Here is a 22454-nt window from a genome sequence, read left to right on the forward strand (position 1 = left end):
AGGACAACAGCGGGGACATCACCCTCCTCCTCCTCCAAGGCCAGGGCGGCCTCGAGCGCTGCCAGCGCCCTGGGGACACCGGGATACGTGTGGGGACGGGGGGACACCCCGCAAACATGAGTGGAAAGGAATAGATCCCCCCGATACCCCGCAGTGACGCGAGTGGGGACATGGAGACAAGCAGCGGAGAACCACTGAGGACGCGTGAGGGCACGGAAACACCGCAGTGGCTCGTGTGGGGGTGGGCGTCACCTCAGGGACGCCGTGAGGACCCGGTGAACCCTCAGGGACCCCAGAGGAACCCAGCGAAGCCCCCGGGGCTGCCGTAGGGTTGGGGGGAGCCGCGCCGGACGCCCCCGATCCAAGATGGCGGCCGGGCAGCCCTCAGGGGTCCCGGGGGGGGGGGGGGGGGGGGTTCGCGCGCTCACCCCCTCGCGCGCTCCAGCCGCGCCGCCATCGCCGCCGCGTCTTCCCGCCCTCCCGCCTCGCCCCGCCCACCCGACCGGCGGCGACCAATCACCGCCCGTATCCACCCGGTTTGAGTCTGGCTGACCAATCGCCGCTCGACCTCGCCCCCGGTAACCAATCACCGCGGGAATAAGGAGAGAGGCGTGTGCACCCATTCAAAGTGAGAGCCAATCACAGCGCGCGGGGAGGAGGCCACGCCCCCCCACTGCCCTGAGGCCCAGACAGAGGCCGCCATGACGGGAGGGGCTGGGGGAGGGACTGGGCGATACTGGGAGGGACTGCGTTATACTGGGAGGGACTGGGTGATAATGGGAGGGGCCGGGCGATACTGGGAGGGACTGAGTTATGTTGGGAGGGACTGGGCGATACTGGGAGGGGCCGGGCGATACTGGGAGGGGCCGGGCGATACTGGGAGGGGCCGGGCGATACTGGGAGGGACTGGGTTATAGTGGGAGGGACCCGTTGATACTAGGAGGGGCTGAGTTGTACTGGGAGGGACTGGGCGATACTGGGGGGGGGGGGGCCGGGTGGGTGGTACTGGGTTATACTGGGTGAGACTGGGAGCAGTCTCTGCAGTCCCAGTAGGGCCGGGGGCTCTCGGTGTGGCCCCTCCCCCCAAGAACCACACGAGCGCTGTTCCCACACCCCCGGGGGGGGGAGGGGCCTTTATTCCCCCCCAGGTTGGGGAGCGGGGTGGGGGAGGGGCGCCCCCAAGCCTGGGGGGGGGCACAGGACACCCCTCCCCCATCATCGCCGCCGCCGCCCCCCCCGCACCACGGTCCAGCCGTCCGGGGGGGGAGGGGGCGTCCCGCACTGCATCGCCTGGGGAGGGGGGAGAACGACGTCATCAATGTGGTCTGTGACGTCATCAGCGTCACACACACTCCCGCCCTTGGTGACATCATCAGTGCCCCTCCCCTTCCCTCGGGGGGGGGGGGGTCCCCCCATGTGCCCCTCCCTCCATTTGGTGCCGCCATCACTGCCCCGCCCCCACCCCGGGGTTCCTCCCCAGGCTCCGCCCATTGGATGACGTCATCAGGACGGAATGACATCATCACCGGGGCCCTTCAACCAAGCTGTGACATCACCGCCCCAATTTAATGACGTCATCACCGCCCACAGGTTAATGATGTCATCAGCACCACCCCCAATTTAATGACGTCATCATCACCACCCAGCCCCCCCTCACTTGGGGGTCCTGCAGAGTCACCACCCCCCAATTTAATGACGTCATCAGCACCACCCCCACTTAATGACGTCATCACCACCCCCCAATTTAATGATGTCATCAGCACCACCCCAATTTAATGACGCCATCAGCACCCCCCAATTTAATGACATCATCACCACCACCCACCAACTTAACGACGTCATCAGCACCAGGGCCCCCCAATTTAATGACATCATCAGCACCCCCAGCCCCCCCCCCCTCACGTGGGGGTCCCGTGGAGTCACCACCCCCCAATTTAATGACGTCATCATCACCACCCCCCCCAATTTAATGACGTCATCATCACTCCCCAGAATGACCCCCCATGACCTCATCCCCCCGGCCCCACCCGCTCTGATGACATCATCAGCACCCCCAAATCTGAAACCCCCCCAATGACGTCATCAGCTCCCATGACGTCATCCCCCTCACCTCCTCCTCCTCCTCCTCCTCCTCCTCCTCGTGCTCCCCTGGCTCCGGGGGGCTCTGGGGGGCTGTGGGGGGGCTCCCGGGGGGGCTGCCGGGGTCGCCCCCGGGCCGGGCGGTGGCCAGGGCGGCGGCCAGGGCGGGGCCACGGCGGGCGAGAGCCCCCAGGGCCGCCCCCACCCCCCCCACGTCCCCCCCCCGCGCCCGGGCGAAAAGCGTCAGCAGCTCCCGGCTCACCTGCACGGGAGGGGAACACTGGGATGGACTGGGAAGGAGCCGGCAGGGCACTGGGACATACTGGGATGGGGCTGGGGGGGTGCTGAGGGCTGATGTGTGAAAGTGGGATGGACTGGGAGGAAGTAGAAGAGTACTGGGAATACTGGGAGGTGCTGGGAGCACTGAAGGATGGTGGTAAGAGGCTGGGGATGAACTGGGGTGTACTGGGAGTGGCTGGGGGTGGGTGCTGGGAACATGCTAGTCCATACTGGTTTATAGTGGGAGCTACTGGGAGCAGCTGGGGGCAGCTGCTGGGAACATGCTAGTCCATACTGGTTTATAGTGGGAGCTACTGGGAGTGGCTGGGGGTGGGTGCTGGGAACATGCTAGTCCATACTGGTTTACACTGGGAGCTACTGGGAGCACCTGGGAAGGGACCAAGGTCACAAAAGATGCTGAGAGCAGCCTGAGCATGAACTGGGGTGTACTGGGAGTGACTGGGGGCAGCCGCTGGGAACACGTTAGTCCATACTGGTTTATAGTGGGAGCTACTGGGGGTGGCCACTGGGAACATGCTAGTCCATACTGGTTTACACTGGGAGCTATTGGGAGTGGCTGGGGGCGGCCACTGGAAACATGCGAGTCCATATGGGTTTATAGTGGGAGCTACTGGGAACATGCTAATCCATACTGGTTTATAGTGGGAGCTACTGGGAGTGGCTGGGGGTGGGTGCTGGGAACATGCTAGTCCATACTGGTTTATAGTGGGAGCTACTGGGAGCACCCGGGAAGGGACCAAGTTCACAAAAGATGCTGAGAGCAGCCTGAGCATGAACTGGGGTGTACTGGGAATGACTGGGGGCGGCCGCTGGGAACATGTTAGTCCATACTGGTTTATAGTGGGAGCTACTGGGAGTGGCCGCTGGGAACATGCTAATCCATACTGGTTTACACTGGGAGCTACTGGGAGCACCCACGAAGCAACCAAGGGTACCAGGAAGGGACCAAGGTCACTAAAAGATGCTGAGAGCAGCCTAAGCATGAACTGGGATGTACTGGGAGTGACTGGGGGAGGCTGAGCAGCTGCTGGGAGCGCACTGGTCCATACTGGTCCATACTGGGAGCCCACCTGCTGCAGGCTGCCGTCCTCCACCACCGTGTCGAACTCGTTGTCCATCACCTCGGCCAGGAAATCCTCCACCTCCTCCTGCTCCAGCTCAGCTGCAGTGGGGGAGGGGCGGTGGGGAAGCGTCACCGCTGCCCCTCCCCCGCTCCGGACCCTCCCCCCCTCCCCCCACCGTGCCCCCCCCCCCCCCCGGGTGGGGGAGGGGCGGCCCGCACCGTTCTGGGTGAAGAAGTCCAGGAGCGCCGAGCCGAGCCACGCCGCCTTCTCGGGGCCCTGCGGCCCCCCGAAGCCCTGGGCCACCGCCAGCTGTGGGGACACCGGGGGGGACATGGGGACACCACGGGGGGGGGACATGGGGACACCCGGGGGGGACATGGGGACATCCGGGGGAGGGGGACATGGGGACACCGAGGGGGGGGACATGGGGACACCACGGGGGCGGGGGGGGGAACATGGGGACACCCGGGGGGGGGGGGACATGGGGACACCGCGGGGGCGGGGGACATGGGGACACCCGGGAGGGGGGAGGACATGGGGACACCGAGGGGGGGGACATGGGGACACCGAGGGGGGAGGGGGACATGGGGACACCGAGGGGGGAGGGGGACATGGGGACACCGAGGGGGGGGACATGGGGACACCACGGGGGCGGGGGGGGGACATGGGGACATCCGGGGGGGACATGGGGACACCCGGGAGGGGGGAGGACATGGGGACACCGAGGGGGGGGACATGGGGACACCCCGAGCCGAGCCCCCCCTCGATGTTCCACCCCCCCCGCAGCCCGTCACCACCCCCAGTGCTCCCCGTCACCCCCAGACCTTGTGCGTCCTTCAGTGTCCCGCCCCCCCATATCCCTGAGCGGCCCCAGAGCCCCCCCAGAGCCCCCCTCACCTGCAGCGCCACCCACCCCCCCAGCACGGCCCGCACCTGTCCCCAGAGACCCCCAGAGCCCCCCCAGGTACCCCCCAGGTGTCCCCCTCACCTGCAGCGCCGCCCACCCCCCCAGCACGGCCCGCACCCCCTCCGCGAACAGCGCCCGCGCCTCCACGCCGGGGGCCGCCATGACGGCGCTGCGCAGGGCGCGCGGCCGAGCGCCGAACCCGCGAGCGGAGCACCGATGGAAGCGCAGGGGCGTGGCAGTGGGTGGGCGGGGCACCGGGGGGCGTGGCCTCGGGCAGAGGCCGGACGGGACTACAGCTCCCGACAGCCCTCGCGCGGAGGCAGTCATGTGACGCGGTGGGGGCGGGGTTGGGGGCTGGGGGGCTTGGGGGGGGGTCTGGGGGCGTTGGGGCCGGGTAAAGGGGACCTGAGGGGTGGGGGCAGCAGGTGGGAGGGTGCACGGGGGGATTTGGGGGCACAGGGGGCTCTGACAGGCGTGTGGGTACAGAGGGGATAAGGGGAGCAGGGGGGCTATGGGGGCACAGGGGGGATATGGGGGATATGGGGGCACAGGGGGCTGTGACAGGCATGTGGGTACAGAGGGGATATGGGGCACAGGAGGGCTATGGGGGATATGGGGGCTATGGGCCACAGGGGGGGCTATGGGGCCACAGGGGGGCTATGGGCCACAGGGGGGGCTATGGGGCCACAGGGGGGGCTATGGGGCCACAGGGGGAATATGGGGCACACGGGGGCTATGAGGGCTATGGGGCACAGGGGGCTATGGGGCACAGGGGGGCTATGGGGCACAGGGGGCTATGGGGGCTATGGGGCACAGGGGGCTATGGGGGCTATGGGGCACAGGGGGGCTATGGGGGCACAGGGGGCTATGGGGGCACAGGGGGCTATGGGGGCTATGGGGGCACAGGGGGCTATGGGGGCACAGGGGGACTATGGGGGCACAGGGGCACAGGGGGCTATGGGGCACAGGGGGGCTATGGGGGCTATGGGGCACAGGGGGCTATGGGGGCTATGGGGCACAGGGGGGCCATGGGGCACAGGGGGCTATGGGGGCACAGGGGGGCTATGAGGGCTATGGGGCACAGGGGGGCTATGGGGCGCAGGGGGGCTATGGGGCACAGGGGGGCTATGGGGGCACAGGGGGGCTATGGGGGCTATGGGGGCACAGGGGGCTATGGGGCACAGGGGGGCCATGGGGCACAGGGGGCTATGGGGGCACAGGGGGCTATGGGGGCACAGGGGGGCCATGGGGCACAGGGGGCTATGGGGGCTATGGGGGCACAGGGGGGCCATGGGGCACAGGGGGGCCATGGGGCACAGGGGGCTATGGGGGCTATGGGGCACAGGGGGGCCATGGGGCACAGGGGGCTATGGGGGCTATGGGGCACAGGGGGGCTATGGGGGCACAGGGGGCACAGGGGGCACAGGGGGCTATGGGGGCACAGGGGGGCTATGGGGGCTATGGGGCACAGGGGGCTATGGGGGCACAGGGGGCACAGGGGGCTATGAGGGCTATGGGGCACAGGGGGGCTATGGGGGCACAGGGGCACAGGGGGCTATGGGGCACAGGGGGGCTATGGGGGCTATGGGGGCACAGGGGGACTATGGGGGCACGGGGGATATGGGGGCTATGGGGCACAGGGGGGGCTATGGGGCACAGGGGGGCTATGGGGGCTATGGGGCACAGGGGGAATATGGGGGCACAGGGGGCTATGGGGGCTATGGGCGCTATGGGGGCTATGGGGCACAGGGGGGATATGGAGGCTATGGGGGCACAGGGGGGCTATGGGGGCACAGGGGGGATATGGGGGATATGGGGCACAGGGGGGCTATGGGGCACAGGGGGAATATGGGGCACAGGGGGAATATGGGGGCACACGGGGGCTATGGGGGCTATGGGCGCTATGGGGGCTATGGGGCCCCGGGGGGCTATGGGGGAATATGGGGCCCTGGGGGGCTATGGGGGCTATGGGGCACAGGGGGGATATGGAGGCTATGGGGGCACAGGGGGGCTATGGGGGCACAGGGGGGATATGGGGGATATGGGGCCACAGGGGGGGGCTATGGGGCCACAGGGGGGCTATGGGGCACAGGGGGAATATGGGGGCTATGGGGCACAGGGGGGATATGGGGGCACACGGGGGCTATGGGCGCTATGGGGGCTATGGGGCACAGGGGGGCTATGGGGGATATGGGGCACAGGGGGGCTATGGGGGATATGGGGCACAGGGGGGCTATGGGGGCACAGGGGAGAGAGATATGGGGGCACAGGGGGGCTATGGGGCACAGGGGGCTATGGGGGCAATGGGGCACATGGGGGCTATGGGGGCACACGGGGGCTATGGGGGCACAGGGGGCTATGGGGCACAGGGGGGCTATGGGGGCACAGGGGGGCTATGGGGGCACAGGGGGCTATGGGGGCACAGGGGGGCTATGGGGCACAGGGGGCTATGGGGGCTATGGGGCACAGGGGGGCCATGGGGCACAGGGGGCTATGGGGGCACAGGGGGCTATGGGGGCACAGGGGGGCCATGGGGCACAGGGGGCTATGGGGGCTATGGGGGCACAGGGGGGCCATGGGGCACAGGGGGGCCATGGGGCACAGGGGGCTATGGGGGCTATGGGGCACAGGGGGGCCATGGGGCACAGGGGGCTATGGGGGCTATGGGGGCACAGGGGGGCTATGGGGCACAGGGGGGCTATGGGGCACAGGGGGCTATGGGGGCACAGGGGGGCTATGGGGGCTATGGGGCACAGGGGGCTATGGGGGCTATGGGGCACAGGGGGGCTATGGGGGCACAGGGGGCACAGGGGGGCTATGGGGCACAGGGGGGCTATGGGGGCTATGGGGGCACAGGGGGACTATGGGGGCACAGGGGCACAGGGGGGCTATGGGGGCTATGGGGGCTATGGGGGCACAGGGGGACTATGGGGGCACAGGGGCCTATGGGGCACAGGGGGGCTATGGGGGCTATGGGGGCACAGGGGGGCTATGGGGGCTATGGGGGCACAGGGGGGCTATGAGGGCTATGGGGCACAGGGGGGCCATGGGGCACAGGGGCACAGGGGGCTATGGGGCACAGGGGGACTATGGGGGCTATGGGGCACAGGGGGACTATGGGGGCACAGGGGCACAGGGGGCTATGGGGCACAGGGGGGCTATGGGGGCCATGGGGCACAGGGGCAATGTGAGGGCACTATAGGGGGTGGGGGGCTCCCAGGGGCTGGAGGGATGTGTAGAAGCTCTAGGGGGGCTATAGGGACGCTGGGGGTCTACGGGGGCTGGGAGGGTGTAGGAGGGGGTAGAGGGGCTTTAGGGGCTGGGGGCTCTCGGGGGTATAGGGGGCTATAGAGGCTGGGGGCTCTATGGGGTATAGGGGGCTATAGGGGCTATAGGGGCTGGGGGCTCTATGGGGTATAGGGGGGCTATAGGGGCTATAGGGGCTGGGGGCTCTATGGGGTATGGGGGGCTATAGGGGCTATAGGGGCTGGGGGCTCCGTGCAGGCTCCTGGGGGGGCTATCGGGGCTCCATGGGGGGCACAGGGGGGCTCCGGGGGCACGGGGGGGCCATAGGGGGGTACCTATGGCAGCCGGGGGGGCCGAGGGTACCTCCAGCATCCTTGGGGGCGGGCGTACCTGTAGCATCCTTTTGGGGGGGGGGCTGCCCCCGGAAGTCCTTCCTCCGCAGGAAGAGCAGCCGCTGTGCGGGGGGGGGGCCGGGGGGATGCTTCCACCCCCCCCAGATTTCGGGGACCCCCCCAATTAACCCCGCTGCCCTTATCAATTACCCCCTTCCCCCCCGCCCCCTCTAATTACCCCCCCCACCCCACCGAAGCCTCTTTGTCTCCCCGGCGGGGGGGGAGGGGGTGACGCGGCCACCGCCGGTGACACCCGAGGTGGGGGGGGGGGGGGGTGGGGAGGGGGTGACACCCCTAAAATCGAGGTGACCCCCCCAGACCCCCTAAACCACCCCCGGACACCCCTTCCCCCCCCATCCCATCCATAGGGGCAGCCGAGCCACCTCTGGCTGGGGAGGGGGCGCGCGGGGGGGGGGGGCAGAGTGGGGTCACCCCCTCAAATTTTCTTGGGGGGGGGTGGGGTGGGGTGGGGACAGCCATGGCCGCCGACCTGGGGGACCCCAAAACCCCCGCGTCCCCCCCCAAACGCTTCTTCCGCAAGAGCGTGGAGGTGCTGGAGGAGGAGGAGCGGGGCGAGCGCTGCGACCCCGGCCCGCGGGGCGACCCCCGGCTCGGGGGGGGCGGCGAGGAGGGCGAGGAGGAGGCGGAGATGAAGGCCGTGGCCACCTCGCCCGGCGGCCGCTTCCTCAAGTTCGACATCGAGCTGGGGCGCGGCGCCTTCAAGACGGTCTTCAAGGGCTTCGACACCGACACCTGGGTGGAGGTGGCCTGGTGTGAGCTGCAGGTGAGCCCCGAGCCGGGCAGGGCGAGTGTGGGCGAGTGGGGGTGGCCAGTTGGGGGGTGGGAGGTGGGATTGGGCGCCTTTGGGGTGGGAGGGTGCGCGGTGGGAGCCGGGCTGGGTTGTTGGGGGGGGTTTGAGGCTCTTCCAAAGATGGGGACGGCCCGAAGTTCATGGGGAATCTCCTGACCGGCCCCTGGGGTTGGTGGGGAAGCCGTGCCAGGGGTGGGATTGGCTCCTCAGACTCAGCCCGGGGCTCTTCCGACCGCAGTGATCCCCAAAATCCAGCCTGGAATCCCACAGCTGGTCCTTAGAGCCCCTCCCAGGCACTGGGACACCCCAAAATCCACCCGTGAACCTTTGAGCTTGGCTTGAGCCCCTCCCAGGCACTGGGACACCCCAAAATCCACCCGTGAACCTTTGAGCTCGGCTTGAGCCCCTCCCAGGCACTGGGACACCCCAAAATTCATCACTGGGTGGGGATGAGGGTGATGATGATGGTGATGATGGCGATGGTGATGATGATGCTGCCAATGACCCTGAGGACTGGGGATAATGGTGGTGATGATGAGGATGATGATGGTGACGATGAGGATGATGGTGATGATGATGATGGTGATACTGGAGGTGGGAGATGGTGATGATGGTGATGATGATGGTGATACTGGAGGTGGGAGATGGTGATGATGGTGATGATGATATTGGAGTTGGAGGATGATGATGATGGTGGTGATGATGATGATGATACTGGATTTAGAGAATAACAACGATGATGATGATGATCACAGTGATGATGATGATGATGGCGATGTTGATGACACTGGAGGTGGGGGATGATGATGGTGCTAATGACGCCAATGATGGTGATGATGATGGTGGCGATAATGATGACGATGATGATGATACTGGAGCTGGAGGATGATGATGATGATGGTGATGATGATGATACTGGAGTTAGAGGATGATGATGGTGATGATGGTGATGATGATGATGATACTGGAGTTAGAGCATGATGATGGTGATGATGATGATGATGACGGTACTGGGGCTGGGGGCTGACAACGATGACCCCGGAATTCGGAGCCGACGCCGGCCGCCGGGGTGGGTCTGGGGGTGGGTCTGTGCCCCCCAGGACCGGAAGCTGACGAAGGCGGAGCAGCAGCGCTTCAAGGAGGAGGCCGAGATGCTCAAGGGGCTGCAGCACCCCAACATCGTCCGCTTCTACGACTCCTGGGAGTCCTCGCTGCGCGGCAAGAAGTGCATCGTGCTCGTCACCGAGCTCATGACCTCGGGCACCCTCAAGACGTGAGTCAGGGGCTCGGGGGGCCGGGGGGAAGCCGGGCTGGGGCCGCCCGTGGCTGACGGGACCCCGCAGGTACCTCAAGAGGTTCAAGGTGATGAAGCCCAAGGTGCTGCGGAGCTGGTGCCGGCAGATCCTCAAGGGGCTGCAGTTCCTGCACACGCGGACGCCGCCCATCATCCACCGCGACCTCAAGTGCGACAACATCTTCATCACCGGCCCCACCGGCTCCGTCAAGATCGGCGACCTGGGGTTGGCCACGCTCATGCGCACGTCCTTTGCCAAGAGCGTCATCGGTGAGCGCCGCCGGGGAACCCCCCCTCGGGGAACCCCCCCACTCGGGGAACCGCCCCCCCTGAGCGCCCGCCCCGCAGGGACCCCCGAGTTCATGGCCCCCGAGATGTACGAGGAGCGCTACGACGAGTCCGTGGACGTCTACGCCTTCGGGATGTGCATGCTGGAGATGGGCACGTCCGAGTACCCCTACTCCGAGTGCCAGAACGCCGCCCAGATCTACCGCAAAGTCACCAGCGTGGGTGTCCCGTGCCCCCCGCGCCCCCCGAGCCCCCCAAACCTCCCCCCGGAGCCCCCCGGCACCGTGTCCTCCCCACAGGGCATCAAGCCGGCGAGCTTCCACAAGGTGACGGACCCCGAGGTGAAGGAGATCATCGAGGGCTGCATCCGGCAGAACAAGGCTGAGAGGTGGGATGGGGGGAGCCGGGACCCCCACGGAACCCCCCAGGGCCTCCCAGGGCTGACCGAATCCCCCTCCCCACGCCAGGCTGTCCATCCGGGACCTGCTGGACCACGCGTTCTTCGCCGAGGACACGGGGCTGCGCGTGGAGCTGGCCGAGGACGACGCGGGGCTGGACCCGGCGCTGGCGCTGCGGCTCTGGGTGGAGGACCCCAAGAAGCTCAAGGGGAAGCACAAGGACAACGAGGCCATCGAGTTCAGCTTCAACCTGGAGGCCGATGTCCCCGAGGAGGTGGCCTACGAGATGGTGAGGGAGCGACCCCAAAACCCCTCCGGGTCGGCCCCTGGTTTGTCTCGATTCTCCCCAAACTCGATGAACCTCCAAAATTGCCGCTCGAGCTTGTCTTGAACACCCCCAAAGGCAGGGTTGCCCCAAAATTCATCGCTGGACCTCACCTTGAACACCCCCAAAGGCAGGGACGCCCCAAAATTGATCCCTGGACCTCACCTTGAACACCCCCAAAGGCAGGGTTGCCCCAAAATTGATCCCTGGACCTCACCTTGAACACCCCCAAAGGCAGGGACGCCCCAAAATTCATCCCTGGACCTCACCTTGAACACCCCAGAAGGCAGCGATGCCCCAAAATTCACCCACGAGCCCCCCAAACTCACCGGTGACCCCTCCTGAAGTCACCAAATCTCCAAACCCACCCGTGAACCCAACAGTTGGCGCCTCCAACTCTTCTTGAGCCCTTCCAGAACAAAAATCACCCCAAAATTCATCCCTGAACGTCACCTTGAACCTCTCCCAAAACCAATTTCCCCCCAAAATTCCTCCCTCAACCTCCTCTTGAACCTCTCCCAAAGCCAAGGACCCCCCCAAATTCCCCCTGGCACCCCCTGGAACTGATCCCGAGCCCCCCCAGCGCCGCCGGCTCTCGGTGCTCCCCCACCCCCGATTTTCCACCCCAATTTCCCAGCCCCGGCCACCCCAAATTTTGCCCCCTCAGGTGAAATCCGGGTTCTTCCACGAGAGCGACTCCAAGGCCGTGGCCAAATCCATCCGGGACCGGCTGGCGCTGGTGCGGAAGACGCGGGAGAGGAAGCAGCAGGCGGAGGGCCGGGGGGGCCCCGAGGGCCGGGGGGGCCCCGAGAGCGAGGACACCGAGGTGGATCAGCACCTGCGGGAGCAGCCCCCGCCCGGCCCCGGTGAGACCCCCAAAACTGCCCCCGGACCCCCAAAACTGCCCCTGGACCCCCAAAAATGTCCCCGGTGAGACCCCCAGGCCCCCAAAACTGCCCCTGGACCCCCAAAAATGTCCCTGGTGAGACCCCCAAAACTGCCCCCAGTGAGAAACCTGGGCTGCCCCTGGACCCCCAAAACTGCCCCTGGACCCCCAAAAATGTCCCCGGTGAGACCCCCAAAACTGCCCCCAGTGAGAAACCTGGGCTGCCCCTGGACCCCCAAAACTGCCCCTGGACCCCCAAAAATGTCTCCGGTGAGACCCCCAGGCCCCCAAAACTGCCCCCGGTGAGACCCCCAAAACTGCCCCCGGACCCCCAAATCTGCCCCTGGACCCCCAAAACTGCCCCCGGTGAGACCCCAGCCCCTTAAAACTGCCCCCAGTGAGACCCCCAAAACTGCCCCCAGTGAGACCCCAGACCCCCAAAACTGCCCCCAGCCCCCTGAAATTACCCCCAGCTCCCCAAAACTGCCCCCAGTGAGACCCCAGACCCCCAAAACTGCCCCCAGCCCCCTGAAATTATCCCCAGCTCCCCAAAACTGCCCCCAGTGAGACCCCAGACCCCCAAAACTGCCCCCAGCCCCCTGAAATTACCCCCAGCTCCCCAAAACTGCCCCCAGTGAGACCCCAGACCCCCAAAACTGCCCCCAGCCCCCTGAAATTACCTCCAGCTCCCCAAAACTGCCCCTGGCGAGACCCCAGACCCCCAAAACTGCCCCCAGCCCCCTGAAATTACCCCCAGCTCCCCAAAACTGCCCCCAGCCCCTCAAACTGCCCCCCCCCCCACCATGGTGAGACCCCCTCAAAACTGCCTCCAACCCCCAAAACATGAACCCCCTGCCCCCAGTGAGACCCCTGGGCTGCCCCCAACCCCCAAAACTGCCCCCCTACCCCTGTGAGCCCCCCCAGTGACCCCCCCTCGCTCCCTCCCCGCAGCCGAGGGGCTCCCGGAGAGCGGCCGCCCCCCCCGGGACGTCCCCGCGGCACCGGAGCCGCAGCTCTGGGGGTACCCCCAGGACGGGGCGGCCCCCCCGGTGCCACCAGCGGTAAGTGCCCGTCACGCTGGGGGGTCCTGGGGGGTCCTGGGGGGTCCTGGGGGGTCTGGACCCCCCCCCCGCCACCCCCCCGTGTCCTGCAGGTGACCCAAGGGACCGAGGGGACGTCGGAGGACGGAGCCGGAGGGGCCGCCCTGGAGCCACCCGAGGGGGAGCCGGGGGTTGGCATCGCCTGCGGCTGCGGGGGGGGCGCGGTGGCAGCGGGGTCACAGCCACAGGTGGCACCCGGGGCACCGGGGCCGGGGGTGGCACCGGGAGTGGCAGCGGGGGTGACAGCAGCTCCTGGAGTGCCACCAGCGCAAGGGGCGGCACCTCCAGCTGGAATGGCACCGGCCGCGGCGGTGACAGCGGCTCTGGGGGTGCCACCGACCCACGGGATGCCAGCGGCTCTGGGGGTGCCACCGGCCCAAGGGATGCCACCTGGTCCAGGAGTGCCACCCCCACCTGGGATGCCACCGCAGCTGGTCCCCATCGTGCGGCTGCAGCCGGGCCCTGGAATGCCACCGACAGCCCCCGGGATGCCACCGGGTCCAGGAATGCTACCACCATCCGGGATGCCACCAGCCCAGGGGATGCCACCGCAGCCAGTCCCCACCGTGCAGCCGCAGCTGGTGCCAGGGATGCCACCAGTGCTGGGGATGTCACCAGCTCTGGGGCTGCCACCAGCTCCAGGGATGCCACCAACTGTTGGGATGGCACCAGCCCCGGGGATGGCACCGCTGTCTGTCCTGCCACCAGTCATGGTGATGCCACCAGCTCAAGGGATGCCACCAGCCCCAGAGATGCCACCAGCCATGGGGATGCCACCAGCCCAAGGGATGCCACCAGCCCCAGAGATGCCACCATCATCCGTGATGCCACCAGCCATGGCGATGCCACCAGCCCAAGGGATGCCACCAGCCCCAGAGATGCCACTGGCCATGGCAATGCCACCAGCCCCAGAGATGCCACCGGCCATGGCGATGCCACCAGCCATGGTGATGCCACCAGCCCAGGGGGTGCCACCAGCCCAAGGGATGCCACCCCCACCCATGATGCCACCAGCCCCGGGGCTGCCACCTCCATCTGTGCTGCCACCAGCCATGGCGATGCCACCAGCCCCAGGGGTGCCACCAACTCCAGAGCCGCCACCACCGTCCTCGATGCCACCCGTCCCAGGAATGCCACCAGCCACGGCGATGCCACCGGCCCCAGAGATGCCACCGCCATCCCCGATGCCACAGCCCGGCCCCGAGGAGCCCTCGGTGCCCGCCGAGGCCGCCGCGTCCCTGCTGCGCGTCCCCGACGTCCCCGAGGCGCCGCGTGGCCGGCAGCAGCGCCGCGCCTCGTGCCAGCGCCCCGCCCGCTTCCAGCTGACCGTGCTGCAGGTCAGGGCCACGGCCGGGGGGCTGCGTGGGGCCAGCTGGGCACGGACAGAGCGTCCCCCCCTGCCCCCCAGGTGTCCTCGGCCGGGGACAACACGGTGGAGTGCCAGCTGGAGACCCACGACAGCAAGATGGTCACCTTCAAGTTCGACGCCGACGGGGACGCGCCCGAGGACATCGCCTGCTACATGGTGCCCCCCAGTCCCTGTCCCCTCTCCCAGTCCCTGTCCCCTCCCCCATCCGTGTCCCCCTCCCCCATCCGTGTCCCCCTCTCCCAGTCCCTGTCCCCTCTCCCAGTCTGTGTCCCCCTCCCCAATCCGTGTCCCCCTCCCCCATCCGTGTCCCCCTCTCCCAGTCCCTGTCCCCTCCCCCATCCGTGTCCCCCTCCCCCATCCGTGTCCCCCTCTCCCAGTCCCTGTCCCCTCTCCCAGTCTGTGTCCCCCTCCCCAATCCGTGTCCCCCTCCCCAATCCGTGTCCCCCTCCCCATCCGTGTCCCCCTCCCCAGTCCCTGTCCCCTCTCCCAGTCCCTGTCCCCTCTCCCAGTCCCTGTCCCCTCTCCCAGTCCGTGTCCCCCTCCCCAGTCCCTGTCCCCTCTCCCAGTCCCTGTCCCCTCTCCCAGTCCGTGTCCCCCTCCCCAGTCCCTGTCCCCTCTCCCAGTCCGTGTCCCCCTCCCCAGTCCCTGTCCCCTCTCCCAGTCCGTGTCCCCCTCCCCAATCCATGTCCCCCCTCCCCATCCGTGTCCCCCTCCCCAGCCCGTGTCCATCCCTGATCCGAGCCCCTCCCTGCCCAACCCACGCCCCCCCCCCCAATCTGTGTCCCCCCCCCGCAGGTCGAGGACAACTTTGTGCTCGAGGGGGAGCGGGACAAGTTCGTGGAGGAGCTCAAGGCCATCGTGGCGCAGGCCCGGGGCCTCCTCGGGACCCCCGCCCCGGACCCCCAGGTGCTCCCCCTCCCCCCCCGGGCTCACCCCTGACCCTCCCCAGACCACTGACCCCCCCCACTGACCCCCAATGTGTCTCCCCCCAGGTGGGACCCCCGGAGCCGGCAGCGGGTGGTGAGTAGGGGAGAAGGGGAGGGGGCTGGGGTCGCCCCCCACCCGCTGACCCCTCGCCACCGCCCCCCCCAGGTGAAGGCCCCCCCCCCCAATCGTCGCCCGTGGGGCGCTGGAGGTTCTGCATCAACCGAACCATCCGGAACCGCGAGGCCACCGGTGCGTCCCCAGGGCTGGGGGGGGGACACGGACCCGCCACCGCCCCCCCGGCGCCGGGGGTGTCACCCCCACCCCATCCCTGACCGGGGTGTCCCCTCCCCGCAGGCCCCGGGGGACCCCCGCCCGCCCGGAGAGCCCCAGGGACGTCCCAAGGGGCTCCTCCGGGACCGGGGACAGAGGAGAGCGGAGCAGCGCCGGAGCAGGACGGGCCGGCGGGGCTGGACACGGGGGTCCCCAGAGCCCGGGATGTCCCCGAGGGCCAGGGCTCGGCTGTCCCCAAGGCCGAGGAGCTCGGTGTCCCCCAAGCACCGGCGACAGTTGTCACCGGCCCCCGGGAGGTGGCAGAGCCCGCGGCGCCACAGGGGACCGAGCCCGACCCCCGAGACCCGGGGGCTCCCCGAGGAAGCGTCCCCAGCCCTGGGGAGCAGGAGGGAGCCGGGCGCCCGGACGTGGCTGTCCCCAAACGCCCGGAGCCCGATGGCCACCGAGGAGCAGAGCCCCTCGCCCCTGGGCATGCGGAGCCGGCCGTCCCCCAGGGACAGGGGACAGTGGCCACTGGCCCGTGGGACACGGAACCGGCCGTGCCTGACCCCCCCGAGCCGGCCGTGTCCCCAGAGCCAGTGACCACCATCACCGGAGCCCCGGAGCCAGGTGACCCCCAAGGACTGGGGACATTCGTCACCGGCCCTTGGGGACAGGAGGGATCCCCGGGACCAGAGGTGAGTGACCGCACCCCAAGAGCTGGACACCCCCGCGCTCCAGGTGTCCTCCTGTCCCCAAAGCCTCGGTGGCCCTCAAGGGCCAGAGGCCACTGTCCCCAGCCCCAGAATTTTGGTGTCCCCCAAACCCAAACCCCAAGACCTTGGTGTTCCCTGAAGACCAGGAGTGACTGGTCCCAACCCCAGGACCTCCCTGCCCCCCACACCCTGAGTCCTCGGTGGCCCTGAACCCCAAACCCCAACATCCCAATGACCCCACAACCCCAGCCCCAAGACCTCAATGACCCCAAGCCCAACCCCCCATGCTCCTGATGTCCCCCAAACCCAAAACCCCGATGTCCCCCAAAACCCCAAGACCTCGATGATCCCAGGCTCCCAGCCCCCCGTGTTCCCCCCAATCCCAAAATCTTGGCGTCCCCAAACCCCCAACCCCAAGACCCCGCGGAGCCCCGTGTCCCCTGGCCGCGCTGACGCCCTGTTCCTGTTCCCATTCCTGTTCCCATCCCGTTCTCCCCCCCATTCCCCATTCCCATCCCTGTTCCCATTCCTGCCCCCATTCCCATTCCATTCCCATCCCCACCCCCATTCCCACCCCCATTCCTCATCCCATCCCCGTTCCCATTCCCATTCCCATTCCCATCCCATCCCATTCCCATCACCGTTGCCGTCCCTGTTCCCATTCCCACCCCCATCCCACCCCCGTTCCCATCCCCATCCCATTCCCATCCCGTCCCTTTCCTGTTCCCATTCCCATCCCATTTCTGTTCCCACCCCCATCCCCGTTCCCATTCCCATTCTCATTCCCACCCCCATCCCCATCCCATCCCATTCCCATTCCCACCCCCACCCCCATCCCACCCCCATTCCCACCCCTGTTCCCATCTCATCCTGTTCCCGTTCCCATCCCATTCCCACCCCCATCCCCATCCCCATCCCATTCCCACCCCCGTTCCCATTCCCATCCCATCCCACTCCCGTTCCCGTTCCCATTCCCATCCCATTCCCACCCCTAATCCCATCCCATTCCCACCCCCGTTCCCATTCCCATTCCCATCCCACGCCCGTTCCTGTTCCCATTCCCATCCCATTCCCATCCCATTCCCACCCCTAATCCCATCCCATTCCCATCCCATCCCACGCCCGTTCCCGTTCCCATTCCCATCCCATTCCCATCCCATTCCCACCCCCGTTCCCATTCCCATCCCATCCCACGCCCGTTCCCGTTCCCATTCCCACGCCCGTTCCCATTCCCATCCCATCCCCACCCCCATCCCCGTTCCCATTCCCGTTCTCATTCCCACCCCCATCCCCATCCCATTCCCACCCCTAATCCCATCCCCATCCCATCCCATCCCCACCCCCACCCCCGTTCCCATTCCCATCCCATTCCCACCCCCATCCCCATCCCATTCCCACCCCTAATCCCATTCCCATTCCCATCCCCATTCCCACGCCCGTTCCCGTTCCCATCCCCCACAGGCAGCGCCGCCCCCCGCCCGCCCCCCGCCCGTGGGGGGGGGTTTCCCGCTGGGGCTGTGCCCCCGCCTGCGCAGCCCCCGCAAGGCCTGGGGCCGCCGCCTCAAGAGCTGGGCCCGGCGCCTGCGCCCCCCCGCCGGGGGGGGGGACCCCCACACAGGTACGGGGGCACCCCGAAACCCGCGGGGAGCCCTGAACCCCACCTCTGCCCCCCCGTGTACCCCTAAATCCCGCCTGTGCCCCCCCATGTACCCCTAAACCCCGCCTGTGCCCCCCGTGGGATCCATCTGTGCCCCCCCATGTACCCCTAAACCCCGCCTGTGCCCCCCATGGGATCCATCTGTGCCCCCCCATGTACCCCTAAACCCCGCCTGTGCCCCCCGTGGGATCCATCTGTGCCCCCCGTGTACCCCTAAACCCCACCTGTGCCCCCCGTGGGATCCATCTGTGCCCCCCGTGTACCCCTAAACCCCACCTGTGCCCCCCGTGGGATCCATCTGTGCCCCCCCATGTACCCCTAAACCCCACCTGTGCCCCCCCTGTGCCCCCCAATCACGCCCCCCCTGTGCCCCCCATTCACAGCCCCGTGTGCCCCCCGTGTGCCCCCCCTGTGCCCCCCGTGTGCCCCCCATTCACACCCCCCTGTGCCCCCCGTGTGCCCCCCATTTACACCCCCCATTCACACCCCCGTGTGCCCTCCTGTGCCCCCCGTGTGCCCCCCATTCACACCCCCGTGTGCCCCCCCGTGCCCCCCCTGTGCCCCCCATTCACACCCCTCATTCACACCCCCGTGTGCCCCCCTGTGCCCCCCCTGTGCCCCCCATTTACGCTCCCCCCGTCCCGCAGAGGAGCCAGAGGAACTCGGGGACCCCCCGAGGCGAGGCCGCTGCCAGGTGGGTGTTGGGGACCCCAAAGTGCCCTTGGGGACCCCCCCAAACCACCCGTGGGACACCCCAAAAACCTACAGTGACCCCAAATCTGCCCCTGGGACCCCAAATCTGCCCCTGGGACCCCAAAACGGCCCCAGGGACCCCCCCAAAAACCTACAGTGCCCCCAAATCTGCCCCTGGGACCCCAAAACGGCCCCAGGGACCCCCAAAGTGCCCCAGGGACCCCTCCAGACTGCCCCAGAGACCCCCAAAGTGCCCCAGAGACCCCCCCAAACTGCCTCAGGGACCCCAAACTGCCCCAGGGACCCCCAAAATGTCCCAAGGACCCTGAAACTGTCCCACGAACCCCCCAAAACTGCTCCAGGGACCCCCAAACTGCCCCAGAGACCCCCAAAATGTCCCAAGGGACCCCAGAACTGCCCCAGGGACCCCCAAAGTGCCCCAGAGACCCCCAAAATGTCCCAAGGACCCCAGAACTGCCCCAGAGACCCCCCCCAAACTGCCCCAGAGACCCCCCCAAACTGCCCCAGGGACCCCCAAACTGCCCCAGAGACCCCCAAAATGTCCCAAGGACCCCAGAACTGCCCCAGGGACCCCCCCCAGACTGCCCCAGGGACCCCCAGAACTGCCCCAGGGACCCCAAAACAGCCCCAGGGACCCTCAAAATGCCCCAGGGACCCCCAAATCACACCCAAGGCCCCCTCCCAAGCCCCCCAAATCCCCCCCTCTTCACCCCCATCCATCTCCTGTCACCCCCTCCCTCCCCCAGCCGCCCCCCGACCCCCCCGACCCCGAGGGCGACTGGGGGGGCCCCAGCTCGGGCAGCGAGAGCGGGGGGCTGGGGGGACCCCCGCACCCCCCCGGGGCCCCCCTGCTCCCCCCGGGGTCCCCCGAGACCCCCCTGAGCAGCGACGGCGACTCGGAGCCCGAGGACGAGGCCCTGCGGGAGCAGCTGCGGCGGCTGCGGGAAAAGTGAGTGGGGGGCTTCTGGGGGGGGATTTGGGGGGTCCTGGAGGGGTTTGGGGGGATTTGGGGACCCCCCCCCCCCGGACCCCCTCAGGCACATCCAGGAGGCGCTGGAGCTGCGGGTGTGGCAGGACCGGGAGTCCTGGGGGGGCTTTGGGGGTCCTGAGGAGGTTTTGGGGGGGGGGGTTGGGGAATTTGGGGAGGTTTTGAGGGGGTTTTGGGGGTCCCGAGAAGGTTTTGGGAGGATTTGGGGGTCCCAAGGAGGATTTTGGGGGGCTTTGAGGAGGTTTTGAGGGGGTTTTGGGGGTCCCGAGAAGGTTTTGGGAGGTTTTGGGGGTCCCAAGGAGGATTTTGGGGGGCTTTGAGGAGGTTTTGGGGAGGTTTTGAGGGGGTTTTGGGGGTCCCAAGGAGGATTTTGGGGGGCTTTGAGGAGGTTTTGGGGAGGTTTGGGGGTCCTGAGGAGGTTTTGGGGGGCTTTGAGGAGGTTTTGGGGAGGTCTTGAGGGGGTTTTGGGGGTCCCGAGAAGGTTTTGGGAGGATTTGGGGAGGTTTTGGGGGTCCCAAGGAGGATTTTGGGGGGCTTTGAGGAGGTTTTGGGGTCCTGAGGAGGTTTTGGGGGGCATTTGGGGGATTTGGGGAGGTTTTGAGGGGGTTTTGGGGGTCCCAAGAAGGATTTGGGAGGATTTGGGGAGGATTTGGGGAGGTTTTGGGGGTCCCAAGGAGGATTTTGGGGGGCTTTGAGGAGGTTTTGGGGAGGTTTAGAGGGGATTTTGGGGGTCCCAAGGAGGTTTTGAGAGGATTTGGGGAGGTTTTGAGGGGGTTTGGGGGGTCCCGAGGAGGATTTTGGGGGGCATTTGGGGGATTTGGGGAGGTTTTGGGGGGGCTTTGGGGGTCCCGAGGAGGTTTTGGGAGGATTTGAGGAGGATTTGGGGAGGTTTTGAGGGGATTTTGGGGGTCCCGAGGAGTTTGGGGGGGACTTGGGGAATTTGGGGAGGTTTTGAGGGGGTTTGGGGGGTCTTGAGGAGGATTTTGGGGGGCATTTGGGGGATTTGGGGACCCCCCCGGACCCCTCAGGCACATCCAGGAGGCGCTGGAGCTGCGAGCGTGGCAGGACCGGGAGTCCTGGGGGGGCTTTGGGGGTCCTGAGGAGGATTTTGGGGGGTTGGGGAGGTTTTGAGGGGGTTTTGGGGGTCCCGAGAAGGTTTTGGGAGGATTTGGGGAGGTTTTGGGGGTCCCAAGGAGGATTTGGGGGGGCTTTGAGGAGGTTTTGAGGAGGTTTTGAGGGGGTTTTGGGGGTCCCGAGAAGGATTTGGGGAGGTTTTGGGGGGCTTTGAGGAGGTTCTGGGGAGGTTTTGGGGAGGTTTGGGGGTCCTGAGGAGGTTTTGGGGGGCATTTGGGGGATTTGGGGAGGTCTTGAGGGGGTTTTGGGGGTCCCGAGGAGTTTTGGGAGGATTTGGGGAGGTTTTGGGGGTCCCAAGGAGGATTTTAGGGGGCTTTGAGGAGGTTTTGGGGAGGTTTAGAGGGGATTTTGGGGGTCCCGAGGAGGTTTTGTGGGGGGTTGGGGAATTTGGGGAGGTTTTGAGGGGATTTTGGGAGTCCCAAGGAGGTTTTGAGGGGATTTGGGGAGGTTTTGAGGGGGTTTGGGGGGTCCCGAGGAGGATTTTGGGGGCTTTGGGGGATTTGGGGAGGTTTTGGGGGGGCTTTGGGGGTCCCGAGGAGGTTTTGGGAGGATTTGAGGAGGATTTGGGGAGGTTTTGAGGGGATTTTGGGGGTCCCGAGGAGTTTGGGGGGGGCTTGGGGAATTTGGGGAGGTTTTGAGGGGGTTTGGGGGGTCTTGAGGAGGATTTTGGGGGGCATTTGGGGGATTTGGGGACCCCCCCGGACCCCTCAGGCACATCCAGGAGGCGCTGGAGCTGCGAGCGTGGCAGGACCGGGAGTCCTGGGGGGGCTTTGGGGGTCCTGAGGAGGATTTTGGGGGGTTGGGGAGGTTTTGGGGGTCCCGAGAAGGTTTTGGGAGGATTTGGGGAGGTTTTGGGGGTCCCAAGGAGGATTTGGGGGGGCTTTGAGGAGGTTTTGAGGAGGTTTTGAGGGGGTTTTGGGGGTCCCGAGGAGTTTTGGGAGGATTTGGGGAGGTTTTGGGGGTCCCAAGGAGGATTTGGGGGGGCTTTGAGGAGGTTTTGAGGGGGTTTTGGGGGTCCCGAGAAGGATTTGGGGGGGGGTTGGGGAGGTTTAGAGGGAGTTTGGGGGGGAGTTGGGGAATTTGGGGAGGTTTTGAGGGGGTTTTGGGGGTCTCGAGAAGGTTTTGGGGAGGTTTTGGGGGGCTTTGAGGAGGTTCTGGGGAGGTTTTGGGGAGGTTTGGGGGTCCTGAGGAGGTTTTGGGGGACATTTGGGGGATTTGGGGAGGTCTTGAGGGGGTTTTGGCGGTCCCGAGGAGTTTTGGGAGGATTTGGGGAGGTTTTGGGGGTCCCAAGGAGGATTTTGGGGGGCTTTGAGGAGGTTTTGGGGAGGTTTTGAGGGGATTTTGGGGGTCCCGAGAAGGTTTTGTGGGGGGTTGGGGAATTTGGGGAAGTTTTGAGGGGATTTTGGGGGTCCCAAGGAGGTTTTGAGAGGATTTGGGGAGGTTTTGAGGGGGTTTGGGGGGTCCCGAGGAGGATTTTGGGGGGCATTTGGGGGATTTGGGGAGGTTTTGGGGGGGCTTTGGGGGTCCCGAGGAGGTTTTGGGAGGATTTGAGGAGGATTTGGGGAGGTTTTGAGGGGATTTTGGGGGTC

General features: G+C 66.9%; 1 protein-coding gene across 1 annotated transcript; it reads right to left on the bottom strand.

Annotated features, from left to right (window-relative positions):
• Positions 1–1137: 1137 nt before the first annotated feature.
• On the bottom strand, positions 1138–4521 carry TSR2 (TSR2 ribosome maturation factor). The gene is made up of 5 exons (XM_082300339.1): positions 4432–4521; positions 3662–3752; positions 3450–3541; positions 2111–2341; positions 1138–1290 (listed from the first exon to the last, which is right to left on the bottom strand). The coding sequence occupies exons 1-5, from the start codon at positions 4510–4512 to the stop codon at positions 1216–1218; spliced, it is 570 nt and encodes a 189-aa protein (XP_082156465.1). The 5' UTR covers positions 4513–4521; the 3' UTR covers positions 1138–1215.
• Positions 4522–22454: the final 17933 nt, after the last annotated feature.

The sequence above is a fragment of the Coloeus monedula genome (assembly GCF_965178545.1).
Source record: "Coloeus monedula genome assembly, chromosome: 39".
In the NCBI taxonomy this organism is placed as follows: Eukaryota; Metazoa; Chordata; class Aves; order Passeriformes; family Corvidae; genus Coloeus; species Coloeus monedula.

What these genes read in the sequence shown, in the direction of transcription:
- TSR2 (XM_082300339.1), bottom strand. Translation starts at nt 4,512, where the DNA reads ATGGCGGCCCCCGGCGTGGAGGCGCGGGCGCTGTTCGCGGAGGGGGTG. An exon ending in GGACTTCTTCACCCAGAACG is followed by an intron (nt 3,542 to 3,661) that starts GTGCGGGCCGCC and finishes CCCCCACTGCAG; the next exon opens with CTGAGCTGGAGCAGGAGGAG. An exon ending in AGGACGGCAGCCTGCAGCAG is followed by an intron (nt 2,342 to 3,449) that starts GTGGGCTCCCAG and finishes CCTCCCGTGCAG; the next exon opens with GTGAGCCGGGAGCTGCTGAC.